General features: G+C 39.4%; 1 protein-coding gene across 3 annotated transcripts in view; it reads left to right on the top strand.

Moving 5' to 3' along the window:
- Positions 1-20,581, top strand: part of ABCC8 (ATP binding cassette subfamily C member 8) — a 74,160-nt gene extending 53,579 nt beyond the window's left edge. For 2 of the 3 annotated variants that reach the window (XM_058829895.1, XM_058829906.1), the window contains exons 24-39: positions 83-182; positions 774-1,021; positions 1,622-1,782; positions 2,947-3,016; positions 3,698-3,855; positions 5,464-5,556; positions 9,663-9,765; positions 11,076-11,189; positions 11,817-11,937; positions 12,097-12,227; positions 12,773-12,851; positions 13,714-13,822; positions 15,388-15,491; positions 16,313-16,446; positions 17,781-17,843; positions 20,308-20,581. In XM_058829895.1, the coding sequence (XP_058685878.1) occupies positions 83-182; positions 774-1,021; positions 1,622-1,782; positions 2,947-3,016; positions 3,698-3,855; positions 5,464-5,556; positions 9,663-9,765; positions 11,076-11,189; positions 11,817-11,937; positions 12,097-12,227; positions 12,773-12,851; positions 13,714-13,822; positions 15,388-15,491; positions 16,313-16,446; positions 17,781-17,843; positions 20,308-20,445 (1,926 nt within the window). In that variant the 3' untranslated portion in view covers positions 20,446-20,581. The other variant, XM_058829916.1, reaches the window with a different exon arrangement.
- Positions 20,582-21,780: the final 1,199 nt, after the last annotated feature.

The following is a 21,780-nucleotide window of genomic DNA, read 5'->3' as shown; positions in this document are numbered from 1 at the left end:
GAGTGGAAACAATTTTATCACAAGTAGCAATTTTTTTGTATTGATCCTCTGGTTGAAAACACATGAACTGTCCCTTTTTCAGGAAACAACTATTGAGGAAAACCCTGTTTTGGAAAGAACAAATCTCCGGAGGACGATGTATTCCCGGGAAGCATTGCTGAAAGATGACGAAGAGGATGAAGGTAAAGGGCACCGTTTGAGCCCACTGCCAGTACATTACTGTTTCACAGTTAAATTATATTAGAATGAATTAACGCCATTCAAACTGGGAAGAGAGCAAAACATTTTTCATGTGGGCCATGATTTATAAGAGTGCTGTTTCCATTGCTTTGACCTCTGGGCTAGAGTGATTGCAAGCATTCACAAGTCATCACTCCCTCCAAACTTTTGAGGTTTTTTCCTATATGCAAATATGATTTAATAGTGAATGAAGAATAATACTAAGCAATATGCTAGGTGAACTTTATCTGTCAACAGCTAAGCATATTTGCATAAGGTTTTACATAGGAAAAAAATTAAATTGATTTTTATCCAGCCAGTGCTTTCACGCTGCAAAAACATAGTTGAAGAAATTGATCACCAAGTACTGAGGGTTTTTTGCATCTTCAGTGTGCATTACTATTAAGTTTAGCAGGTTAATATATGCAGGCCTGAGCAGGTACTTTGACCTTAAAGCCACCCTTTATCCTGGATGGCAAGACCTGGTTTGTAGCTACCACTTGCCAGTCTCTTTGCTATGTATGTCAGCATGGCTGTCCTTTTTCACCTTGCAGAAGAAGTAACAGAGAGTGATGACGAAGACAACCTGTCTTCAGTGCTGCATCAGAGAGCCAAGATGCCCTGGAGAGCCTGTGGCAAGTACCTGAGTGCAGCAGGGATCCTCCTGCTGCCACTGCTGCTCCTGTCCCAGCTGCTGAAGCACACGGTGATGGTGGCCATCGACTACTGCCTGGCACTCTGGACAGAGCATGCTATCTCTATCAAGATAGAGCCCGAGATAAAAAACTGCTCCCAGTGCATGGTAGGCACTGCCTTGTTCACCTTCTTCTTATGATTTAACTGGGGGTGTTCTCCCACTGTCAACCTCTGCTCCAAGGTTTGTATGCAATGTGCTGTTTTATCTCTAAAAGAGCCACTCCAGAGTATTGTGGAGCTCAATGCATTTTTGCATATACCATGCGGGAAAATGAAGTTAAGTTTGGTGTGTTGTTCTCCTTTTGCTAAATTTATTGCATTTTAGTCACCAAGCTTATATACCTAAACCTGGTGTCTAGTTTAGGGCAAATTTGAGTGAACAAATTGTCAGCCCATGACATGTGGGTTTCTAAAGAAATTTGGATATCAGAATTCTTTTTTGTTTTCCTTGCACTGTTGTATTCTCGCAGCAACCTGGGCTTTTTATGGTATTCTGTGATTTTAAATTTCTGATTCATCACTTGCAAACTCTTCCCTCTCCAAAGGAAAATAAGTTATGATTTAAGATGGGTGAAAATCATGGACAGTTTAATTTAGGGAGGAAAAAGGATATGCTCTCACATTTTTTCACTCTTGTGCTTGTGTGCTTACAATAATTTTTAAATGTAATTTAAGGTGAATAATTGTGTTGCTCTTTGTTTCTTAGGAATTTGACCATTCTCAATATTCAAAAGTTTTCAGCATTCTTTGCTGCCTTGGCATCGTATTATGTCTTGTCACATCAATAGCAGTGGAGTGGACTGGCTTGAAAGTCACCAAAAAGCTACATTCTTCTCTACTAAATAAAATTATTTTGGCTCCAATGAGGTATTTCTTTGATTGTAATAGAAATTTTATTATAGTCATTTTGTCTTCTTTACTTCAAGACAGTCTCCTAAGTGCAATTTTTACTAAGAAATGGTTGTGCATCGCATATTTTTTAAGATATCAGTGAAAAATCACCAGGTGTCAAGTTTCTGAGTAGTTTTTGAAAATGGTACCCAAGCTACTTGAGTTCTGAGACACAAGTCAAATGCCTTTCCTGCCTGTGACTTCAGAGATTTACTTCCTTGCATGTTTAATTTCTCTTTGCAGTTTTTAATTCGGGAGAAAACACACTTATTGATCAATAAGTGGTATGGATAATTCATAGCAGACTTCATCATCTTAATCAGTGGAAATATTTACTGTCAGGCAGTGATTGTGCAAGTCTAGGAAAGGAAATGAGCTTAGACAAGTGTCATTATAGGTGTCATTAGAGTGCACTGGGATGTACTTTGTTCCAGCAAAAGCCTTGGATAAGTTTGGGTTTTTTTTCCCTGTGCATGAAAGGAAAGGTGTAGCTTGATTCAAACCTTCAGCTCTAGGAAAAAAAACTTCTTATTTTTAACCAGAAATCATAGAAAAAAATCACATACACAAAAAGCCTCAGACTGTTTTTTAGATTTTTTTTTTTTTCCAGGATAAAATCAGACTTCAGGTTTCACGTGAGTTATGGAGCAGCTAATAGTTGCAGAATGATAATGTAGTGTCCATTTTGTATATCCAAATGTCTTTTAATATATTATTCCAACAGTAGTTGTTCTTGTTACAATTTTCTGTTCCCAGAAAGGTGCAAGGCTTTAACAATTTAATTCAAAAATTCTTTTCAATTTTTCATTAATTGAAGTGGCGTCAAATTAAAATCTGAAAGGATTTTTTCAAGTGTAATCATGTGATGTCCATGGCTTAGGCAGTAGAGGGAGCTGAGGACATGCTTGCAGCTGAAGGGTTCTAAGTGGTTGTAGGTTCATACTTGTGGTTGTAAATTCAAGACATTTCCATTTAATTAGAAAGCCCTAGGTGGTGGGAAAAATTAGAAGTTTTACTACAGATGCCAATTTATTTGCTTGTTTCTGTGATATAATACCTAGCTTAGGTAAGACAAAATAGTAACATGGATCAGTTCTAATATCAGTATTGTAAAATTTGCCATTCCTTGTACCATTTTAGGTTTTTTGAAACAACGCCTCTGGGAAGTATATTGAACAGATTTTCAGCTGACTGCAATACCATTGACCAGGTACTGACTCAGTATTTTCGAGCTCTCAAGTTATCCTATCTTAATCTGAAATCTAAATCTGGGGTTTCATTTATTACAGATTTATCTAGATTAAGTTTACAAGATGCACTATAATTTTGACTATATCAGTTTGCATCATGACTTTCTCAGTTCTGAATGAGTTCCTCATCTTACATGCTCATTGAAAAAACATTAATTTTGCTAAGATGTCCTCTATAGAAAAAGGAAAATAAGATCATTAGTGATATCCCCAATTTAAAAAGTATCTACTTTTTTTTTAAGTGGTTAAGCACATTCATTTGAGGAAATGAAATGAGAAAAAAGTAAATGCTGTTGTCCAGAATAGAAATGACTGAAATTCAGACTACCATTACTTAGCCCAGACTGCGCTGCCAGGTCATAGGATTTATGCAAATGCTAAAATCATCTATTGCATCCCGTCTGTGATCCTCTGACATGAGGATTGTGTTTCCACAGTGCAGGTGGGAAGCAGCCCCACAGAAATCCCTTCAGATGTCCCCAAAACCCAGTGTTAAATTCAAGAGCAGACCTGTATGCCTAAAATACTTAGAATACACCAGGAATAAAAATCTTAGCGGAAGCTGGAGAAAGGAAAATGAAGTAGTGTTTTAAACTTGGCACATTATAGAAGATTGAGTGATTTTTTTTTTCTCTGTGCAGCACATTCCAGCCACCCTGGAGTGCTTGAGCCGTTCCACCTTGCTGTGTGTGTCTGCCCTTGCTGTGATCTCGTACGTCACGCCGATGTTCCTGATTGCCCTGGTTCCCCTGGCAATCATGTGCTACTTCATCCAGAAGTACTTCCGAGTCGCGTCCCGGTAAGAGCACAGACCGTCACAGTCGTGGTGAGGGTGGCTGTGGCAAACCTTTTGGGTTCCCTGTCTTCAGGATTTAGGTGGCAAAATAAAAGGAGCAGGAACAATGGAGTTGCCCAAGAACAGAAGAACTTTAATGGAAACAAAATAGGGAAGATGCCCAGAAACTGAACACTGTATGGGAAAAACTCCGAAGACCAGGAACAAGGGGGGAGTGACAATATACACTTGGGGTAGAACCTTCTGGAAACATAACCATATAGGGAGAACAGGTAACCAATAATGAAGTAGCACTTTTGCTGTTTAACATAACAACACTAGGAACTCTCAGGCTGGCCCTAAGTTAAATGTTTCCTGGGGCTTCACGCTAATGCCTGGTTCTTTCAAGGTGAAATCTGGCTAACTCCCACACATCACCATTCTGGCAATGGAGATATTTCCTGTGGTACAGGAGTGCATTGCAGAATTGCAGTGCAGGGGAGCTTCATGTTTAAATTTGGTCCTGTCAAGGCCATGGCACTGTCTGCAAGTGGGACAAATCTACTGCAGTGGAAATGTGTCATTTTACAAGTGCCTTTGTCAGCAACTCTTCAAGCAGAGCTTCCGGGAGGAATGAGCAGGGTCTTTGTGCATGATCAAAGGTTTTTGGAGTTCACAGGACTCTAAAAACCCAACTGGATTCTGTCCTCCCCCAAGGGCTGTGCACTGGGTATGTCTGAGAAAATGTGGTGACAGGACAGGGAAACTGAAGTCTGCCTGTCCAGGTGAAAGTGGAAATATGTTAAGTCAAGGAGAGTGCAGAATGCAGTATTAACCATGGTGGTACTGCTAGCCATTGAGGATCTAGTGTGCATGAACCTCCTCTCCTGTTCTGGGTGCCTTCTAGTTTTCAAAAATATGAAAATTTTAATTGTATCTGAGACCTTACTCCTTCTAAGATGATAGTTTCCCTCTTGTGAAATGCTTGCAGCAATGCAAAAATATGCATATCACCTCATATATGCGCAGATTGAGAGGGACTCTGCAACCAATTTACTTCCTGCTGGAAGAAATTGAGACTAAATAGATTTCACCCTACATGTGCTTTTACTGATATGAGGACTAAATATGACACTGAGAAACACATCCTAATAATGAGTGCAGACTCATTTACTGAGTGTATGAGATACTGTTGGCTCAGTGAGAAGTTGTGCTGTTATCTGGGGATGCACTTTTTCTTCCGCTTAACTTGAGCTCCTATTTGCAACATTCCATTAAACTGATATTCAATACAGAGACACAACGGTGTTTAAATCAATAAAAAAATTGAGTACAATAAAAAGGAATATAGGAGAAAGGAGGGAAGTCAGTGAAGGGAAAAGACCCATTAACTACAGCTAGTTAAATATTAAAAGAATATTAATATTCTTAATATTAATAATAAAATAAATATTAAAAGAAAAGTCCTCCTGGGGAAGTCATTCCCCTGCAGCACTGCTTTGAAATCTCTCTGAACCTTATGTATATGACTATTGTGATGCTATTCCTTTCCACTCCCTGGGCCTGATTCGAGAGAGTAACTGCACAAAAAACCTGTTTTTTTTACAAAATTATTTTCATAACCCTCTCCAGGGACCTGCAGCAGCTGGATGACAGCACTCAGCTACCATTACTCTCCCATTTTTCAGAGACTGTTGAAGGTCTTACCACCATCCGAGCCTTCAGGTATAGTTTTTTTTAAGAAACATAGATATTCTAAAGTGAGGTGATGTTATGTCTTAAACTGTTCTGCCTGAAAAATTCCAGGGTCCTTACAGTGTGGGCAAGGGGGTATGTCAAACACTGAAGAATTTTAAGCATTTTGTATGTAGAGGAGTCACTGTAAAAAGAACAAGCTCATGTGGGTCATCTGTCCTGTGGTTGCTGTCCAGACACTTACGTGCAGCCTGAAAAAAGAACTTGAGGGCAAATGTGATTTAAGAAGCTCAGTTGGCCCACAATTACCACAGCGTGTGGCGTGGCAGACAATGGGCTTGGACAGTTTCCATTGCAGAACTAATACGCACCAACTTGGTACAGATGCATGTCGATGTCCTGGTCAGTGTGCACACTGGGGACTTCAGAGGCTGCAGCATCCCCCCACGTCGTTTTTCAGGTTGCTAGCTGAAAATGTGGGGTGTTGACACTGATTTTGGAAATACACAAGCTGGAGACAAAGTGTTTCCTTGTCTGTTTTGGTTTGTTTTTCCATCCACGTAAACTCCCAGGAGAGCAGCCCAGGAACACCTGACAATGTGCCTGGGTTCTGTGTGTGTGTTAGAAAACTGGCAGTCATAGTGATAGCTCAGAGGTATATAAAACCACTGTTGAGCTTACCAGCTGCTTTCCCTGCACTAGGGCTATTCTTGTCTTTTCTCAGTTGACTCAAACATGGTCAACTTTTGCACTAGATTCTCATCTAGATGGTGTCTACATATTTTGTCAGTTAATTATTACTGTTACCCTTCTGTCCTTGAAACAGTAGTGTTTATTTATTCCTGTCCTTGAAGCAATAGTGTTTATTTATTCCTCCTAATCTATAATTGTGATTTTATAATAGAAGTAATGCACAAAGGTAACTTAAACTATTTAAATAGGTTATAAATAGATCAAAGACCCAATTTAAGAGTTTGTTTCTTTTGGACTGAATATAGCTTACCCAAGATTGGTAGAGCAGCTTAGTGTTTTCCATTAATTACTGTTATTGAATGTTTAGTTCATTATGTGCCAACGATGTTCTATAGTTAGTAGTTATATCTGTGTTCAATTTGCACGAAAATCAATTTCTCTTTTAATTTCTGCTTTTCTTATTCCTGTATTCTTTTATTTGATCAAGAGGATCTTTAAAGCATTATGGCTGTATATTTTCTGGTGTTGATACAGAAAGCAATATTCAATGGCATCTAGCTAGTATTTTCACTCTGTCAGTGCATTCCCTCTTGATTCTTCCTGTCACTTTGGAATTAATTCCTCTGTCAAAGAACTGTGTTTGGTGCCTCCTTTTTCCTTAAATCCTGCAGTAAGTGATGTGTCTCTGACCCAGCCAGCCATGTGTGTTCAGTGAGTTCTGTGTTCCATCTGCCAGCCTCCTGCCTCAGCTGCTAAGCCAGTTATTTTTAGGATTGTGTAGCTTTTCAGCTGCCTGACATATTAGCAGGAGTGGAGTTTAGACTTGGTAACGTGAGCATCCCTAAAAATAACACTAACTCAGGAATTCATTCTGTTAGGAGGTGCCAGTTGTTCCTGAGGTGTCCTTACCCTTGGTTATTCTCTGTCCTAGATTTATTCAGAATGCATCTGGAAAGAAATATACAAAAAAATCTGGGGGAAGTTCAGAAAGACAGCTACTGCTGCACCTACAAAAACACCTTCAGCAGATGCCCTGGCCTGATTCATAGTTTATTTTGATACTTCAGATAGCATTTGTGTTAAACAATAAACAAGATGTGAAGGATTCTGCAAAGATTTGTCTGTGTTCCTAAAGACCTAGTAATATAGGGACACTTTCTAAAGAGAAATTCTGATATTTTTGCATCAATCCAGCAACTGTGGTAACTTTGCATCCCTGTTCCACGTGCATATGCATGACTGACTCATGATGCATACTTCACATTCTCTGAGGCATATTTGTGTTACACAATTCCTCATGGTATAGAGATAGGAAAGTTAAATGTGACAGAATTGGTTCCAGAAACAGCACGGCCACGTCTGTATGGTGAGGCACTGAGGGCAGTGAGCCCTGAGGAAAGGAAGGGCTTCCTAGCTCTGACATGGAGAGCAGGATGTTCCTCTGCCTGTTTTCTAATGTCTGTTTTCAGAAACAACCATTCTGCTATGCAAACACACCACTGTGCTCACAGCCAGCCCAAATCCTGGGCTGCATCCAGAGCCCCGTGGGCAGTAGGACAACGAGGGGATTCTGCCCCTGTGCTCTGCTCTGGTGAGACCTCACCTGCAGTGCTGCATCAGCTCTGGGGTCCCAGCACAGGAAGGACGTGGAACTGTTGGGGTGCATTCAGAGGAGGCCCACCAAGTTGATTAGAGATGAAACACCTCTCCTGTGAGGAAAGGCTGAGAGTTGGGTTTGTTCATCCTGGCTTTGGGGTAACCTAATTGTGGTCTTCCAGTACCCAAAGAGAACCTGTGAGAAAGATGAGAGAGACTATTTACAAGGGCATGTAATGACAGGACAAGGGGAACAGCTTCAGACTGAAAAAGTGTAGGTTTAGATTAGATATTAGGAAGAAGTCCTTTATTGTGTGGTGAGGCTCTGGCACATATCTCTGCCCAGACAAGTTATGGATGGCCCATTCCTGGAATTGTGCAAGGCCAGGTTGATTTGGGCTCTGAGCAACCTGGTCTGGTGACAGGTGTCCCTGCCCATGACAGGGAGTTGGAATGAGATGATCATTAAGTTTCCTTCCAATCCAAGCCATTCCTCGATTCCCCATTGCACACAGCAGACACATCTCTTAGGTTGTACCACATAGCTAAGTTCTGGACAGCTGAATTATTTATGTTCCTCAAAATCATAAACTTTTTATCTAAAGTCATTATTTTACTGTGCTCAGAAGAAGGATTAAGTCACTCTGCAGTGAACAAATTTGAAAGCTCTAAGCCACGTACTTTGTACATAGGCATTTTTCTATATTGATATTAGGAGAGCTGATTTTATAAATAATCAGTGTTTGTTGCAGCTATAATAGCTAAAGGATAAGGTAAAGTTTCAAAAGGAGAGATCAAGTGTATTAAACTTGATCATGTAATAAAAGGGGGGAAAAGGCAAGATTTGGGTGCTTAAACTAAATCTTCAGGCCTTTGAGCTTGTATCACTACCCTGGAAAAGACTTCTGTGCCAGGCTTGTGCATTATTAACTGTAATTGTTGATACACTTGATTACTGACATCACTTTAATTTACACCTGTGCAATTAAATATGCCCAGCTACAAGGGGCATCTGGCTGACTTGCACACTTGCCAAGACCCCAGCAGGGAATCATCTCCCATACCTGCTGAATTCGTGGCATATTTCATTGGCACAGCTATTCAGATGAGTGGGTGCAAATTCACTATAACAAACTGTAAACAGGCTTATTTGTGATTAATCCTGTTTTTGTGTACTGTGGCTAGTTCCTTGAGGGAAGGGAAAACAGTTCTTTCCAATCTAACACTTTTCATTATGCCATATACTTGGACTTCCATTTTCCAAAGTGCTCCATTTGTTTAATGAGAAGGACAAATAAATTTGTTTAATATGGGTGCTACTATAATATGAAGTTCTTTGAGTTTATACTTTTTTAATTGTTACAATTTCCAAGCACTATGGTAATACAGATTTTAAAACTTGAGCTTATATGACTGAGAAAAACAGAATTCTGCAGCATTAATGCTTCTTTTCACAAATATGTGAATGTATTATTTTTCTTATATGTATTTTAAATATTTTAGTTTCAGATTTTTCTCTCTCTGAATTACCATGTCATAAAATACATTTATTAAATGGCTAGTGGGATCTAGAAGCCCCACAGAATTTCAATAATCAGTGCAATAATATCCATAAATAACTTCTTGAGATTGCCTGTGTCTAACACAAGACTAGAAATGATGTCACTCTGAACTATTGATAGGCTGATTTATATCCTGTGCCAAGCTGTCCATAAGCACATACCCCAGAAATTAAATTTTACTTTGTATTTTTCCCAGACCCCACAGCTTGACTCCTTTTTTTCCTCTTTTCCTCTTGCTTTCCTGCTTTCTCCCTTTCGTCCTTTCTCTTTTGTGTTCTTTTTTAGGTATGAAGCCAAATTCCGACAAAAACTTCTCGAATACACAGATTCCAACAACATTGCCTCCCTTTTCCTCACAGCAGCCAATCGCTGGCTGGAAGTTCGCATGGTAAGTACATTATTATTATTGTGTATACACAAGGAAGTTTTTACTTTGTTCCAGGTAATCTGATGAGACATCCAACAGTTTTCCAGCCTCATCTCAAAGCCTCAAAAACATTTGCCCTCTATGACTGTAATGAGCATATGCCCAACCCATCCTGGACACTGAATGGTGTATGAATTTTCCCGGTAGCCTGCAGCTGTTTTTCCAGGACAGGAATAGTTTTCACGGGTCACATTGACTGCTCTGTGTGTAAAGAGTGATCAGAGCTAGTTGAGCTGTGCCACCATCCAGCATCTCATTGTGGGACCGTGTCAGCAGCCTCTGCCTTGTGGCTCTCTAGGAACATTTCAGTATCTTGCCAGCTCTCCTAATGAGCAGAAGAATGTAGATAACTTTGAGTCTGTTTTGGGTTTATCTGATTGTTTTGGGGTCATGTTCAGTGGCCTCTTTTCTGCTCAGTGAAGTGGCCTGGCATGAGAAATGGTTTATTAAAAAATAACTCTCTAAGATGCAAGTCAAGGAATTTTATTGTGGGATGTTATATCACAGTTTTAAATTCAGGTGTACTAATGCTGTTCTGGTAACATGGGCTTCTTTTAAATGTGCTAAATGTATGTTATTTCATTTTTCATGTCACACTCTATAGCTCCATTTTGGACACCATCTTAACTGGTACCTTTTGCTAATCTAGTTCAGGTGTTGGGTATGACTTGAATAAAATATTATTACCTTATTTCATGTTCAGGCCTAGACCGCTTGAAGTCCATAATTCTGATCAATGCCTGTATCACTAAACAGTTCAAACACAGACAGTTTCCCTCCTACAGAGTTTGTTTTCTAGTCTGTTACACAATTTTACTCAAAGAATTGTCTGTGGGAGGTCAAATCACCAATGATTTAAATTAAAGCAGAAAAAGGCCCTTAAGGTAATAGCTGTGTGCTGTGCAAGAAGGGCTTGTTTGGATAGTTATGGATAGTAGGAACTCAGCAGGAACAGCAGAGCCTCTCAGCAGCTCATCATCAGCCACAGAGATGAGATACATGAGCATTTCCCTCCTATCCCAGGTAACATCAGCTGCATGATTTCAGCCACCTCCATTACATGCTTAAGGTATCTGTGTTGACTTCCCCAGCACAGCCCTGCTAAAAGCAGTAAGAATGTGTTCCCAGGTAGAGTCTGTATGGAGTTGCACGGGGTTTTCTGCCTGTGTTTCGAAATTGGGCGATGGTTTTGTTATTTGGTATGCAAAGTTATGAGAACGTTTTAACCCTTTGTAGACTTATAATGATGGAGCTTATTCATATTCCTTCAGGAGTACATTGGAGCATGTGTGGTACTCATAGCAGCTGTCACTTCTATTACCAGTTGCCTGTATAATAAAATCACTTCAGGACTTGTAGGCTTGGGACTAACCTATGCTCTTATGGTAAGAATCTCAGGATCCTTTCTGTCTCTCCCAAACGTTTTTTTGCAATTCCTCAGGGCACAAAGATGAACAGGAAGATTGAAGGTGTCTGTACATCTATAGTGGGTACTGTAACATCACTGAAACCATGTGTTTACTTCAGTTAACATGTGATGGTTGACATATTTGAATGTATGCTTTCGTCAGCTTTGAGATCAAATCTCATCGAGGTGTTAGTTCAAATATGTCAACGAAACATGGACAAGTTGCATCATAATTTTTTATATTGTCTTGCATTGTGAAGAATACATTTTCAGTGCATCAGTTGTAATTATGCCCTTGTATGTCATTCTAGATTGTCCAAACTTAAGTTACCAAAATTATGTCTTTTCACCTGTCTTTATTGTTCCCCCACCCCCTTTTCTGTTGGTGTAGATCAGATCTCCATAGTACCAAAGTATCTGTGCACTGCAGTTAGGAAATTTAACCTTTAGTCATTGTTGCCTCCCTGTTGGTGTTGTACCATCCAGTGCATTCACAACTTCCACTTACTGAGGCATTCCTGTTCAGGAATATAAACTGCATGCTGGTCAAATGATGCAAACTACTAAAAATCTGGGATTCAGTCCTGTATTTGCTTTACATCAGGTGTCTAACTACCTGAATTGGATGGTTCGTAACCTGGCTGACATGGAGATCCAGCTGGGGGCAGTGAAAAGAATCAATGGCCTTCTCAAAACAGAAGCTGAAAATTACGAAGGGCTCCTTTGTAAGTGTGGTTTTGTGCAGCATGCAGAAAGAGCTTGCTGAAATTTTAATGACTTTGCAGTGTTTGCCATGAAAAATGTAGTAAATTATCTCATGAACCAACTTACTTATTGTAAGAGGGTTGATGTTGGTTTTTTTTCCCCCTATGCTCATGGTACAGCTTCCTCCCAGATTCCCCAGAACTGGCCAGACAGAGGGGAGATCCAAATCCAGAATCTCAGTGTCCGATATGACAGCAACTTAAAGCCAGTGCTGAAACATGTCAATGCCCACATCTCACCGGGACAAAAGGTAAAGAACTGCAGTGGTTCTCAGAAGCTCTTTAGACTAGCACATCACATAAATCAGAGTTAAAACATACCACAGAATGTTTTGATGACTGAATTGCAGATGATTTTTTTTCTCTCAAAGAATGTAGTGTGCTGGAAAGGAGTCTGGGGGATTCTTAGCTTGGTGTATTGAGGCAGTACTCCCCTCTCAGTATCCCACAGCACACAGTGCCAAAAGAAGTGACAGTGAGCCCTTACAGTGCTAGACCTCCTTTTCATCCTTCTCACATGACTCTCTTGTCCTTATTCCTATCATTACCACCCTCCTATTGTTCTTGTTACAGGACTGGCCTTGATTTATTCTCAAATGCTCAGACCCCTAAAAGATAAAAAGTGAACACAGTTATTCTGTAATGGCTGGTTCAGTTTGATTGATCTGTCAGGAGGAGAAGAGGATTATGTGAATCAGAACAGCTCCTCCACCCTCTCATCTGAAGTGTCAAGTACAAATGTTATCCATTTCCTGTATTTTCATTGCCTGATGTTCATCTGCTTTCTGTGTCACAGATTGGGATCTGCGGCCGAACAGGCAGTGGAAAATCCTCCTTCTCTCTTGCATTTTTCAGAATGGTTGACACCTTTGAGGGTATGATAACACTTTTGTGTGTCACTCAAGCTGAAGGTTCTTTGGTAGTCTTTTCCTTAACAGCAGCAGCTCTGAAGTGTGATTTTCAAATCTGCAGGACACACTCTCTGGCCCTGTTTAAAGCTGATATCACCTGTCACCATACAGCTGTGCCATTCGTAAGCTGGATCAATAAAAATTCTGCTTGATAGAAGCAGAAGTCCAAGAGTGGCAGATAATAGCCTTTTGTGCTGTTAAATCACAATAATAGGAGCAAAGCATAAAAGGGCAAGGTGTTTAAGTGTCATGAGGGATCTGTGCTCGAGGCACAGATGGGATCCACTAGGCTCAGAAAACTCAGCAACTGGGGGTTGCAGCTTGGCCTACTGCCCTGGAATTTCCTGCCATATTTCCTGCTCTGTGTGCTGTGTCTGTATGCCTCACAGGGTGCATCTCAAAAAGATAGCCTGTTTCCCAGCCACATCACTCACAGAGCCCCTCTGCTAAGACAGACAGTTGTACTCAGAGATAAGATTTCATAGTGTTCAACAGTAATTTGGCTTTCTGAAAGGCTTGTTGCCCCTGGTAATTAATCCCTGATTGAAGTAATGTCTGACCTTGTTGTTTGATAGATGTATATTGGTCAAGCAGTTGTGTATCTAATCATTTATAAGACACTTCAGGTACACCGTGTCTTTCCAGCTGAGCTTGTCTCAAGAAGGCTGTGCTTGCTTTCTAGTCAAAGCACATTTCTTTAGTGAAGAAGGGGCTATCTGATACAAGGCCTGCTCCTGCTGTACTGCCTTTCAGTCTGGAAGTGAGCCATGTCTTTGCCAGCAGCTGTGTGGCACAATAAACACACTGTCCTATTTTTTTTGCATAGGGAGGATTATCATTGATGGTATAGATATCGCAAAGCTGCCCTTACAGACGTTGAGATCCAGGCTGTCAATCATTCTCCAAGATCCTATTTTATTCAGTGGAACAATCCGGTAAGTGTTTAAACACCAGCAGTAAATAAAAAACATGTAATTGCTTGTATGTCATACAATGTTAATTATATATTATAATTATTATATTAATTAATAGTATTGTATTGATTATTATATTAATATATTATAATGACTTTTATATCAAGCTGTTCAATTCTAGTCTCCTCAGCTGGAATAGGGAGGATCACTGCCTTCTGCCTGTGCTTGTAACTCACCTCTGCCAGACTAACCTTTCCCCATGCCTGAGCCTGGACAGGACACTGTTGGCAGAAGACATCCCACATCTGGGAAGCAGAGAAGGCCAATATTTATTCCTCCAGGATCCAGTAATCAATTTAGCTCAAATACCCATAACCAGCCAGCAATTCTTGAAACCTTCTTTCTCCTACATCTGTTTTCATATGTCTGCCTTAAAATACGTGATGTAAAAAATACAGACTAAGAAATTGCTGTAGACTGAGAGAAAGCAAAAGAACATAAGAAGTACTAGAAGACTGTGCTATTTTGTCCTGGAGCCTCTGTATTTCTTCTGAGCATCTGCAGCACCAAATACCTTGGTTTTTTGGTTGTTTGGGTTTTTTTGCATTCTCTTTCTACTTCTCTCAGAAGACGATGCAGTAGAAACAATGGCCAAAAACTCCAGTTTCCAGCAAATGTCCTTCCCTGTGTCTGTGCCATTTAGGTTAGAAAGAAAGAATACAATCTCAGTGCACAGTTACATCACCTGCCGTTTTAGTTTCTACATGAGTGATTAGAGTTCACTGAAAAGGATACAGGCTTCAGGACATGCCTGAACTAGACGATGATTCATTCACATCAGAAGATCATGTGATTGTATTCCTTTGGTTTATGAATTAATCTATTAAAAAATGCATTTAGGCCAGCATCGATCCTTCACAACTCATGCAACAGGAGCAAAATGTAAAAGTAGTGTTACGCACCATTGAATCTTTTATTGACATTCTATATGCTAATGGCATATGATGTGAGATTCACATTTGTTGCTGTCACTTCTGGGCCACAGCAAGCTAAAATAATGTTTATCTGTTCATAAATCCAAGATTTTTTGAATTGCTGTGAAGCCTTGAATTTCATGATACAGTATGAAGCTTTATTATTCCATTAACATTTCTATAGCAGTGAAGAACAAAGCGATGTATTTAAAAGAAGGGAGCGTAGAATTTTGGCCTTTGTTAAAATTTAATGTTAATTTAAACTGAGTATTACATGTTTTTTATATTACATGTTTTTCCTAGTAAAACATGAGATTTCTTTAGTTTATACAGTACAAAATAAACTCCAAAACCTGGAAGATATCTACTCAATAGGAAGCATTTCCATTTCTGCTCAACTGAGAGTCAAATTTTCATCTTAATCACATTGGTATAAATGCACTGAATTTCCCAGACTTAATCCATGTTTGTGCCAATGATAAATCAGAATCAGGCCCAGACCTTCAGCATATGATTCTGATTATCTGCAGGTTTGTTTCTAAGCACACCAAAAAAAGAAATCCATTGCAGCAGTTTCTGTTGACTGATGTTCTTGAATTACCCATGCTGCAGGTTTAACTTGGACCCTGAGAAGAAGTGCACTGACAGCATGCTCTGGGAAGCACTGGAAATAGCACAGCTCAAGCATGTGGTGAAGGCTTTACCTGGTGGCCTAGGTAATGAGACTTCTTTTTGAGAATATTGTTTCCAGCACTCACAGTATTCCTGTTTCACAGTCATTTATTAGAAAAGTAGTTGATGAAGAAAGAGCTTTTAAAGTTCATAGAAGGTGACAGAAAGTGCCTGCAGGCAAATGTCCTATATCTGTATAACTCCTTTACCAACTGTACCTAGGGGGAAGAATACTCTTTCTTTTCAAATCATTGGTAAAATCATTTTATTTCAGTATGTCTTTGTTATGAAGCAGTGAGGTTTATGGGTCTTGTAAATTTAAATAAGCTGTTAACAAGTCAGGTGTTACCTAGAACACGTTCTTTTGTGTTTTCCAATAGTCGTGTCCAAGAAGGAAGGTTTCTAAAGCTTCAAGATGTGAATCATTTGGCCACGCAGAAAAATAAAAAAAAAAACAAAAAAACAAACAAACCCACACACACAAAAAAAAACCAAAACACACACACCTAAGGGAAAAAAAACCAAAAAATCACAAATGAACTCCCTTAAAATGGTAAGTTATGCAGCCCTAAGGAAAAGAAATTATGCATGCTGGTTTGACTGGGGGTGCATTGTCCTAGACTGCACATGTTCCAGAGAAATTTGCTCTTGAACATCCTCAGCTACTTTGATGTCTAACAGATACAGAGAATATAGTGAGACAGAAGTACTAGTTGTTTTGAACACTGGAAATAAGCAGGCAAAAATGTGTCACCAGAAGCTGTAGGCCTAGGAAATATTACTTTATTCTGAAAGTGAGACATTGTTTTCCAAGCGTATTCTGTATTCTGATCTGACCTTACTGATTTTGCTGTGTCACTTCCAGATGCCATAGTCACAGAAGGGGGTGAAAACTTCAGCCAAGGCCAGAGGCAGCTGTTCTGCCTGGCAAGGGCTTTTGTGAGGAAGACGAGCATCTTCATCATGGATGAAGCTACAGCATCTATTGACATGGCAACAGTGAGTTTGAAGTGCTTCTGATCTCTTTTCCTTGAGGGGGAGGCAACTGATATGTGAAAAAAAAGGTGGAAAGCAACTCTGTCTATTCTGTAATATGCTTACACCATATTTAGTGCAGACATTTACATGCCCAGGTGGTTGTGAGTCACTGCTAACAAATCTAAAGATCTTTTAAACCATTTTACTAGGGATTGAACAGTTATTCCAGAGCTGATTGCATATGAAAATGAAGCATGTTATTTTAATTTGCAGTGGGCATTTCTAAAGTAAACAAAGCTTGGGATGGTCAGTGAAGGGTGAATTGGCAAGTGGCAAGTTTTCCCAGCATGGTTGAAGGACAAGTGAGGAAGTTAGAAGGCTTGAAAGTAGGGTCAAGGAACACAGACATAGAAAAGACATACTGGATTCTTGCATTAATTGCCTGGAATTTCTAGGCAGATGTTTAAGCACTCAGTAATAGTGCAGTGACTGGGTTTTAGCCAAATAGAATAGTATATTTTTTTCATCTGTTATGTTGTTGCAGGAAATACTTTGGTTTTCTTTCCACTGTAAGTAAAGAACACAATTGGAGGGGTTTGTTAGAGCAGCTACAATTTTTAGTTCAGTAAGATGTTTGCATTTGAGCTTCAGTAAGGGAACTATAGTGCACGAGCCCAGTTAAAACACATTCTGAATTTTGGTGCATCAATGGATCAGTGACTCAAAGGAGTCCTTCCTTTGAAATGCTTCTCTAAAGAGTAGCTAATAGCAAATGAGGGTATCTGTGCTCGTGACACTTCCAAGCAGTTTGGAATGCAATGACACATCTCCTAAATAGCAAAGGATGAGTACTTGTTGAGTGAGAGCTATGTATGCTAAGGCCATCTTAAATATCATCTCCACTGTTAAATATGCCAGGTACAGCACAGTCCCTTGCTTGTCCCTGCCACCCCTTGGTGTTAGATGTCCCCATTGTGCTGGAACATTCCTGGGCTTGCAGTGGGGTGAAGGACGTGCCGCAGAGGCGCCAGCACAGGCAGCCTGGCAGCACCTGGAATTCACCTTGGATTTCCTCACTGTAAAACTGAGACCAGCATAGCAGGAGTTTGGGGCCATAGCACAGCTTTGGCATCTGCTGAACCCCAGAGGCAGTGAGAATGGAAGGAATGAGCAGTGGGAATGGCAGGAGGGACCAGGCTCTGACTTAGTTCAGACATGTAGCTAATTTTTCACTTCTGCCATGGAGGAAAAATAACAGCATGGAACAGTCAGTGGTTACTTAAGCCTTCGTAGTGTCTGTGTCTATCATGCAACTTCTGTTGTTTGAAAAGCACCAAATGTTTTTCCTTTCCTAGGAGAACATTCTCCAGAAGGTGGTCATGACTGCGTTTGCTGACCGTACTGTGGTTACAATAGCAGTAAGTACAGTCCCTGCTGCCATTCTGTTGCAAATAAGGGTCAGAAATACCCCATTAGTCACTTCTTGTCAGTCTTAATAAATGTGTTAGGCCATTCATCTTTTTCTTTTTTTAAGTGGTGTTTAGATGTAAGCTTTCTTTTCCATTTTTAAATTTCTTACTTAAATTCATAAGTGTAGCTTCTGAAATGTATTGCATGGTGCTAAGTCAAGTTACCTGTAAAAGTACATAATTTGAGTATGCTCTCTATCTTCTGTTTCCCATTTTAAGCTAATTTAAAATGCCATATACTTTGACTGCTGTGAAATATAAGAAAAGTTTTATCAAGCTAAAATAAGGAAAGTAAATACACATATTTCAGGGATGTGAAATGAAGTCAGCATGCTTCCTTACAATTAAAAATTCAACACAAGAAATCTGTGCTCAGGAATCTCTGAGCATCATTTATTTTCACCTAGTAAATGTGTAACAGAAGTCCTGATTTATCTTATGGTATCCATCCAGTGTGTCATTATAAAAAAAAAAAACAAAGGAATCATAACCATGACGTTTCCTGATTTCTCTGCATGAAAATTCAGATTTGCACTGTATTCTGCATTTATATATCTTTTTCTGTTTGTTTGGGGACAGGCTAAAAAAGCTTTATTCTTCTTGTACTCTCTTAGTGAGTTTTAAACTGCACAGCTCTAACAAACATCTTGGGATAAACCTACTTTGAATGTTTTTGTTTACTTCCAATTGTGAATGTGGTTTACAGCAGGTGGGTTTGTATTCAAAACATTCTGTAGTAGAAACATAACACAGGGCATTTGTGGGATGGATGATGGTTTTTGTGGTGAGGGTTTTTTTTGTTTGTATTGTTGGTTTTGAGGTGTTTTTGTTGTGTGTTGGTTTTGGTATGGTTTTTTTCTGAGAAAAAGCCATCTACTCCTAATTTCTGTTTAGAAAGAATAGGAATAGTAGGAGTTATAGTACTGGCTCTCTATTATCTTCTATGTTACTCACAATTACCAGGGTGGCAGCAGTGATTGTGTTACACTGAAAGAGATCAGGCAAGGGCAGCAAATTCAACTGGAATGTGATATTTCAGTCCCCTACCCCTGCCTGTGGAGTGGATGAATGTCATAGAAACTGGTGAAGATATGAGATTTATAGATGTCATCAGTGATCATTTTATGGAAAATCTGGCTAGGAAAGCCAGAGAAGGAAATAAAAGAGCTGTTCTGATACTCAGGATGCCCACAACTTTATTAGGAACCTTATGGGTAAAGAGCAACTGTGTAACAGCAACCATAATATTCTGAGATTAAATATCTCTGCAGGAGTAATGCAGATTCAAAAAATCCTATGCAGTTACAGTTAACATTGAAAAATGGAATTCTGTCAATATGAAGAGGCTTGCAAAAAATTAAACCCAAAAATAAATGGTGGAGGGGGAAAAAAGCTGAAAGAAGCATCAAAGGAGATTGAATCTGAAGGGATTATGGAAATTACTGAAGTATTTTATTTAAAAAGAAGATGGAAACTATGAATGCTATTTATTTAGGTAATGCTTGAGATAGGATAGAAAAATGCGGTATGAATGAAGAAATAAAAAAGATGATTAGAAACAAGAAGGCTGAACTCCAAGTCCATACTTAACATACAAAGTCCAAAGTTGACACGTACCTTGACTATTGTGTGCATTTCCAGTCGCCTTGTGCCCAGAACAACACATTACAACTGAAAACCAGTAAGAAGCCCAGGATGATTTTGGAGGTGTTGGGTTTGGCCCTGCAGGGGACCAGCTGAGCAGGCTGCGGCTCTTCTGTCTGGAAGGACAGTCTGACAGAAGGCCACGTGAAAGAGGTCTACCAGGTCACGAGGCAAGGGACATCAGATGGAACTCTGAGCAACGTGGCCCAGAGCATACAAAAGGAGGGAGTACTTGTGGGGAGGAAGTATGGAAAAGTCTTTTCCAAAGGTTATGGATGCGAAACGATCATGAAATCTCAGAAGACATGGCCCAAGTCCTGTAAAAGTGACTAGATCATCTTTCTAAATAGACACACCACACCAAGCTCAGGAACCACCCCAGACCCAGATATAATCCAGGACCAGGAGAATTTGCAAATTCCCATAGGCAGTTCCACACCCAGTTGCCCATTTCCTACTCTGCCTAGCTGCCTTCTTTTGGCTGCACTTGGGTAGCAGGACTCTGGGCTGGGAACATTCTAAAGGGAACTCGTAGGACTCTTCATACTCAAGTACCTGTGTATTTTTTAGGTACTTGAGTATCCACCTGGCTCTTGGTCTGTGTATCTATCTGCAGTATTTACACAGAAATTAGGATGAAAAGTAGGATAAGTACCCTTAATCAAATTTGAACTTCATAGGAAAATTAATTTGTGAAAGTTATTCTTATCCTGGAATAGATTGAATAGAGAGTCACACTGACCTGGCAATTTGTTTATTTGTTTTTCAGCACCGTGTGCACACAATCCTCAATTCAGATTTGGTTATTGTAATGAAGAGAGGGGTTATTTTGGAATATGACAAGCCTGAGGTTCTGCTAGAACAAGAAGACAGTGTATTTGCTTCTTTTGTACAAGCAGATAAGTAAATAAAAATAAATAAAGCATTTTAGAATACAATTTTATTATTTTCTAAAAATGTAAAATACCTGTAAATAAATATTATTTCATAATAAATTGAGCTTTTCCTTTTTTAATAAAATGAGCCATTTTTTTCCATCTGAATCATTAATGAGTTATCTGTGTACTTTACTTTTTTGTATGCTACTACTTTTCATTTGCTGCCAAAGAATCATGAAATATAGCTGAAAAAATACTACATGGGTAAACTACAACAGGATGCATATCAAACAAACATAACCAGCATGGAATTTTTATGTAACTCTCAACCCCCACATCATTTATTATCATGTTATTTTTTATGTGTCATAGCCCTACTGTAGATAATGTTCATGACTGACTAAATGCAGAAGGAAATATTATACACCAAAGGTATCTCTCAAAAGCTTGTATCTCTTTCAATCAAATGACTCTGTAAAGCTTTAATATTTAAATATAAAATCTATAAAACATTTTTTATACTGTGGTTTATTGATAGTGCCTGAGTTGTGCCTTAGACTCTCTTTTAATACTGTCTAGAAATTAATCACAATCTGATTCCATCTTTCTGCCCACTGAATAGTATTACACCGTGAAGAAGCTGAGAGGAGGCAGGCTCTGACAGAGTATCAGTGTTTAATGTGCACTGTTTCCAGACCAGTGCAGATGTGCCAATTCATCTGGAAATTATCCCTCCAAGTCTGGTAAATAAACAGGATTAAACCTTTCACTGCAGTTCAGGGCCACGAGAGCTTGACTCATTATCTCTTTGCTTTACGTATTTCACCCACTGTTGTGCTGTCTCTAGATTTACAGTGACCCTTACTAACAAATTCTGTACACTTAAGATAACTTTTAACCACTGAAATTATCCTAATTTAGCTAGACAGCTACTTCTCCCTGCTCTCTGACAATCATTCTGGGATTTTTTCATTAATAGAATGTTAGAATGTCAGTAACCCAATGGAAGTCTACAATGAATTTTTCACTTACTCTTTTTACAGCAAGTTTGCCTTTACATCGATTTTTTGTTATGTTGCATCACCTGTTTGAAGGATTTCTAGTGCTTAGGAGAACTCTATATCTTTTTGGGATTCTTTTCTCTCACTTTAGTCTGCTCAGTTAGTTTGGAACCTGTTTTTAAAAGCTTTTTTTTTGGTGTAGAAAAAGACACCTCAGTGTTCTCATGGGATATGTGATATTTTAAGGCATTACTTCTAGCACTGCAGCAGAGAGCCAGGGAAAATGAAGAACTCTTGTTGCTGTTTGTGTTACCAGTTCTAGAGCACAGTGTTTGCAGCATATCCCTGCTGTTATTGGGGCAA

This window comes from Poecile atricapillus, chromosome 1 (genome assembly GCF_030490865.1).
Source record: "Poecile atricapillus isolate bPoeAtr1 chromosome 1, bPoeAtr1.hap1, whole genome shotgun sequence".
Lineage (NCBI taxonomy): Eukaryota > Metazoa > Chordata > Aves > Passeriformes > Paridae > Poecile > Poecile atricapillus.
Note: the sequence above shows the minus strand (reverse complement) of the source record. Positions and strands in the feature narration are given on the sequence as shown.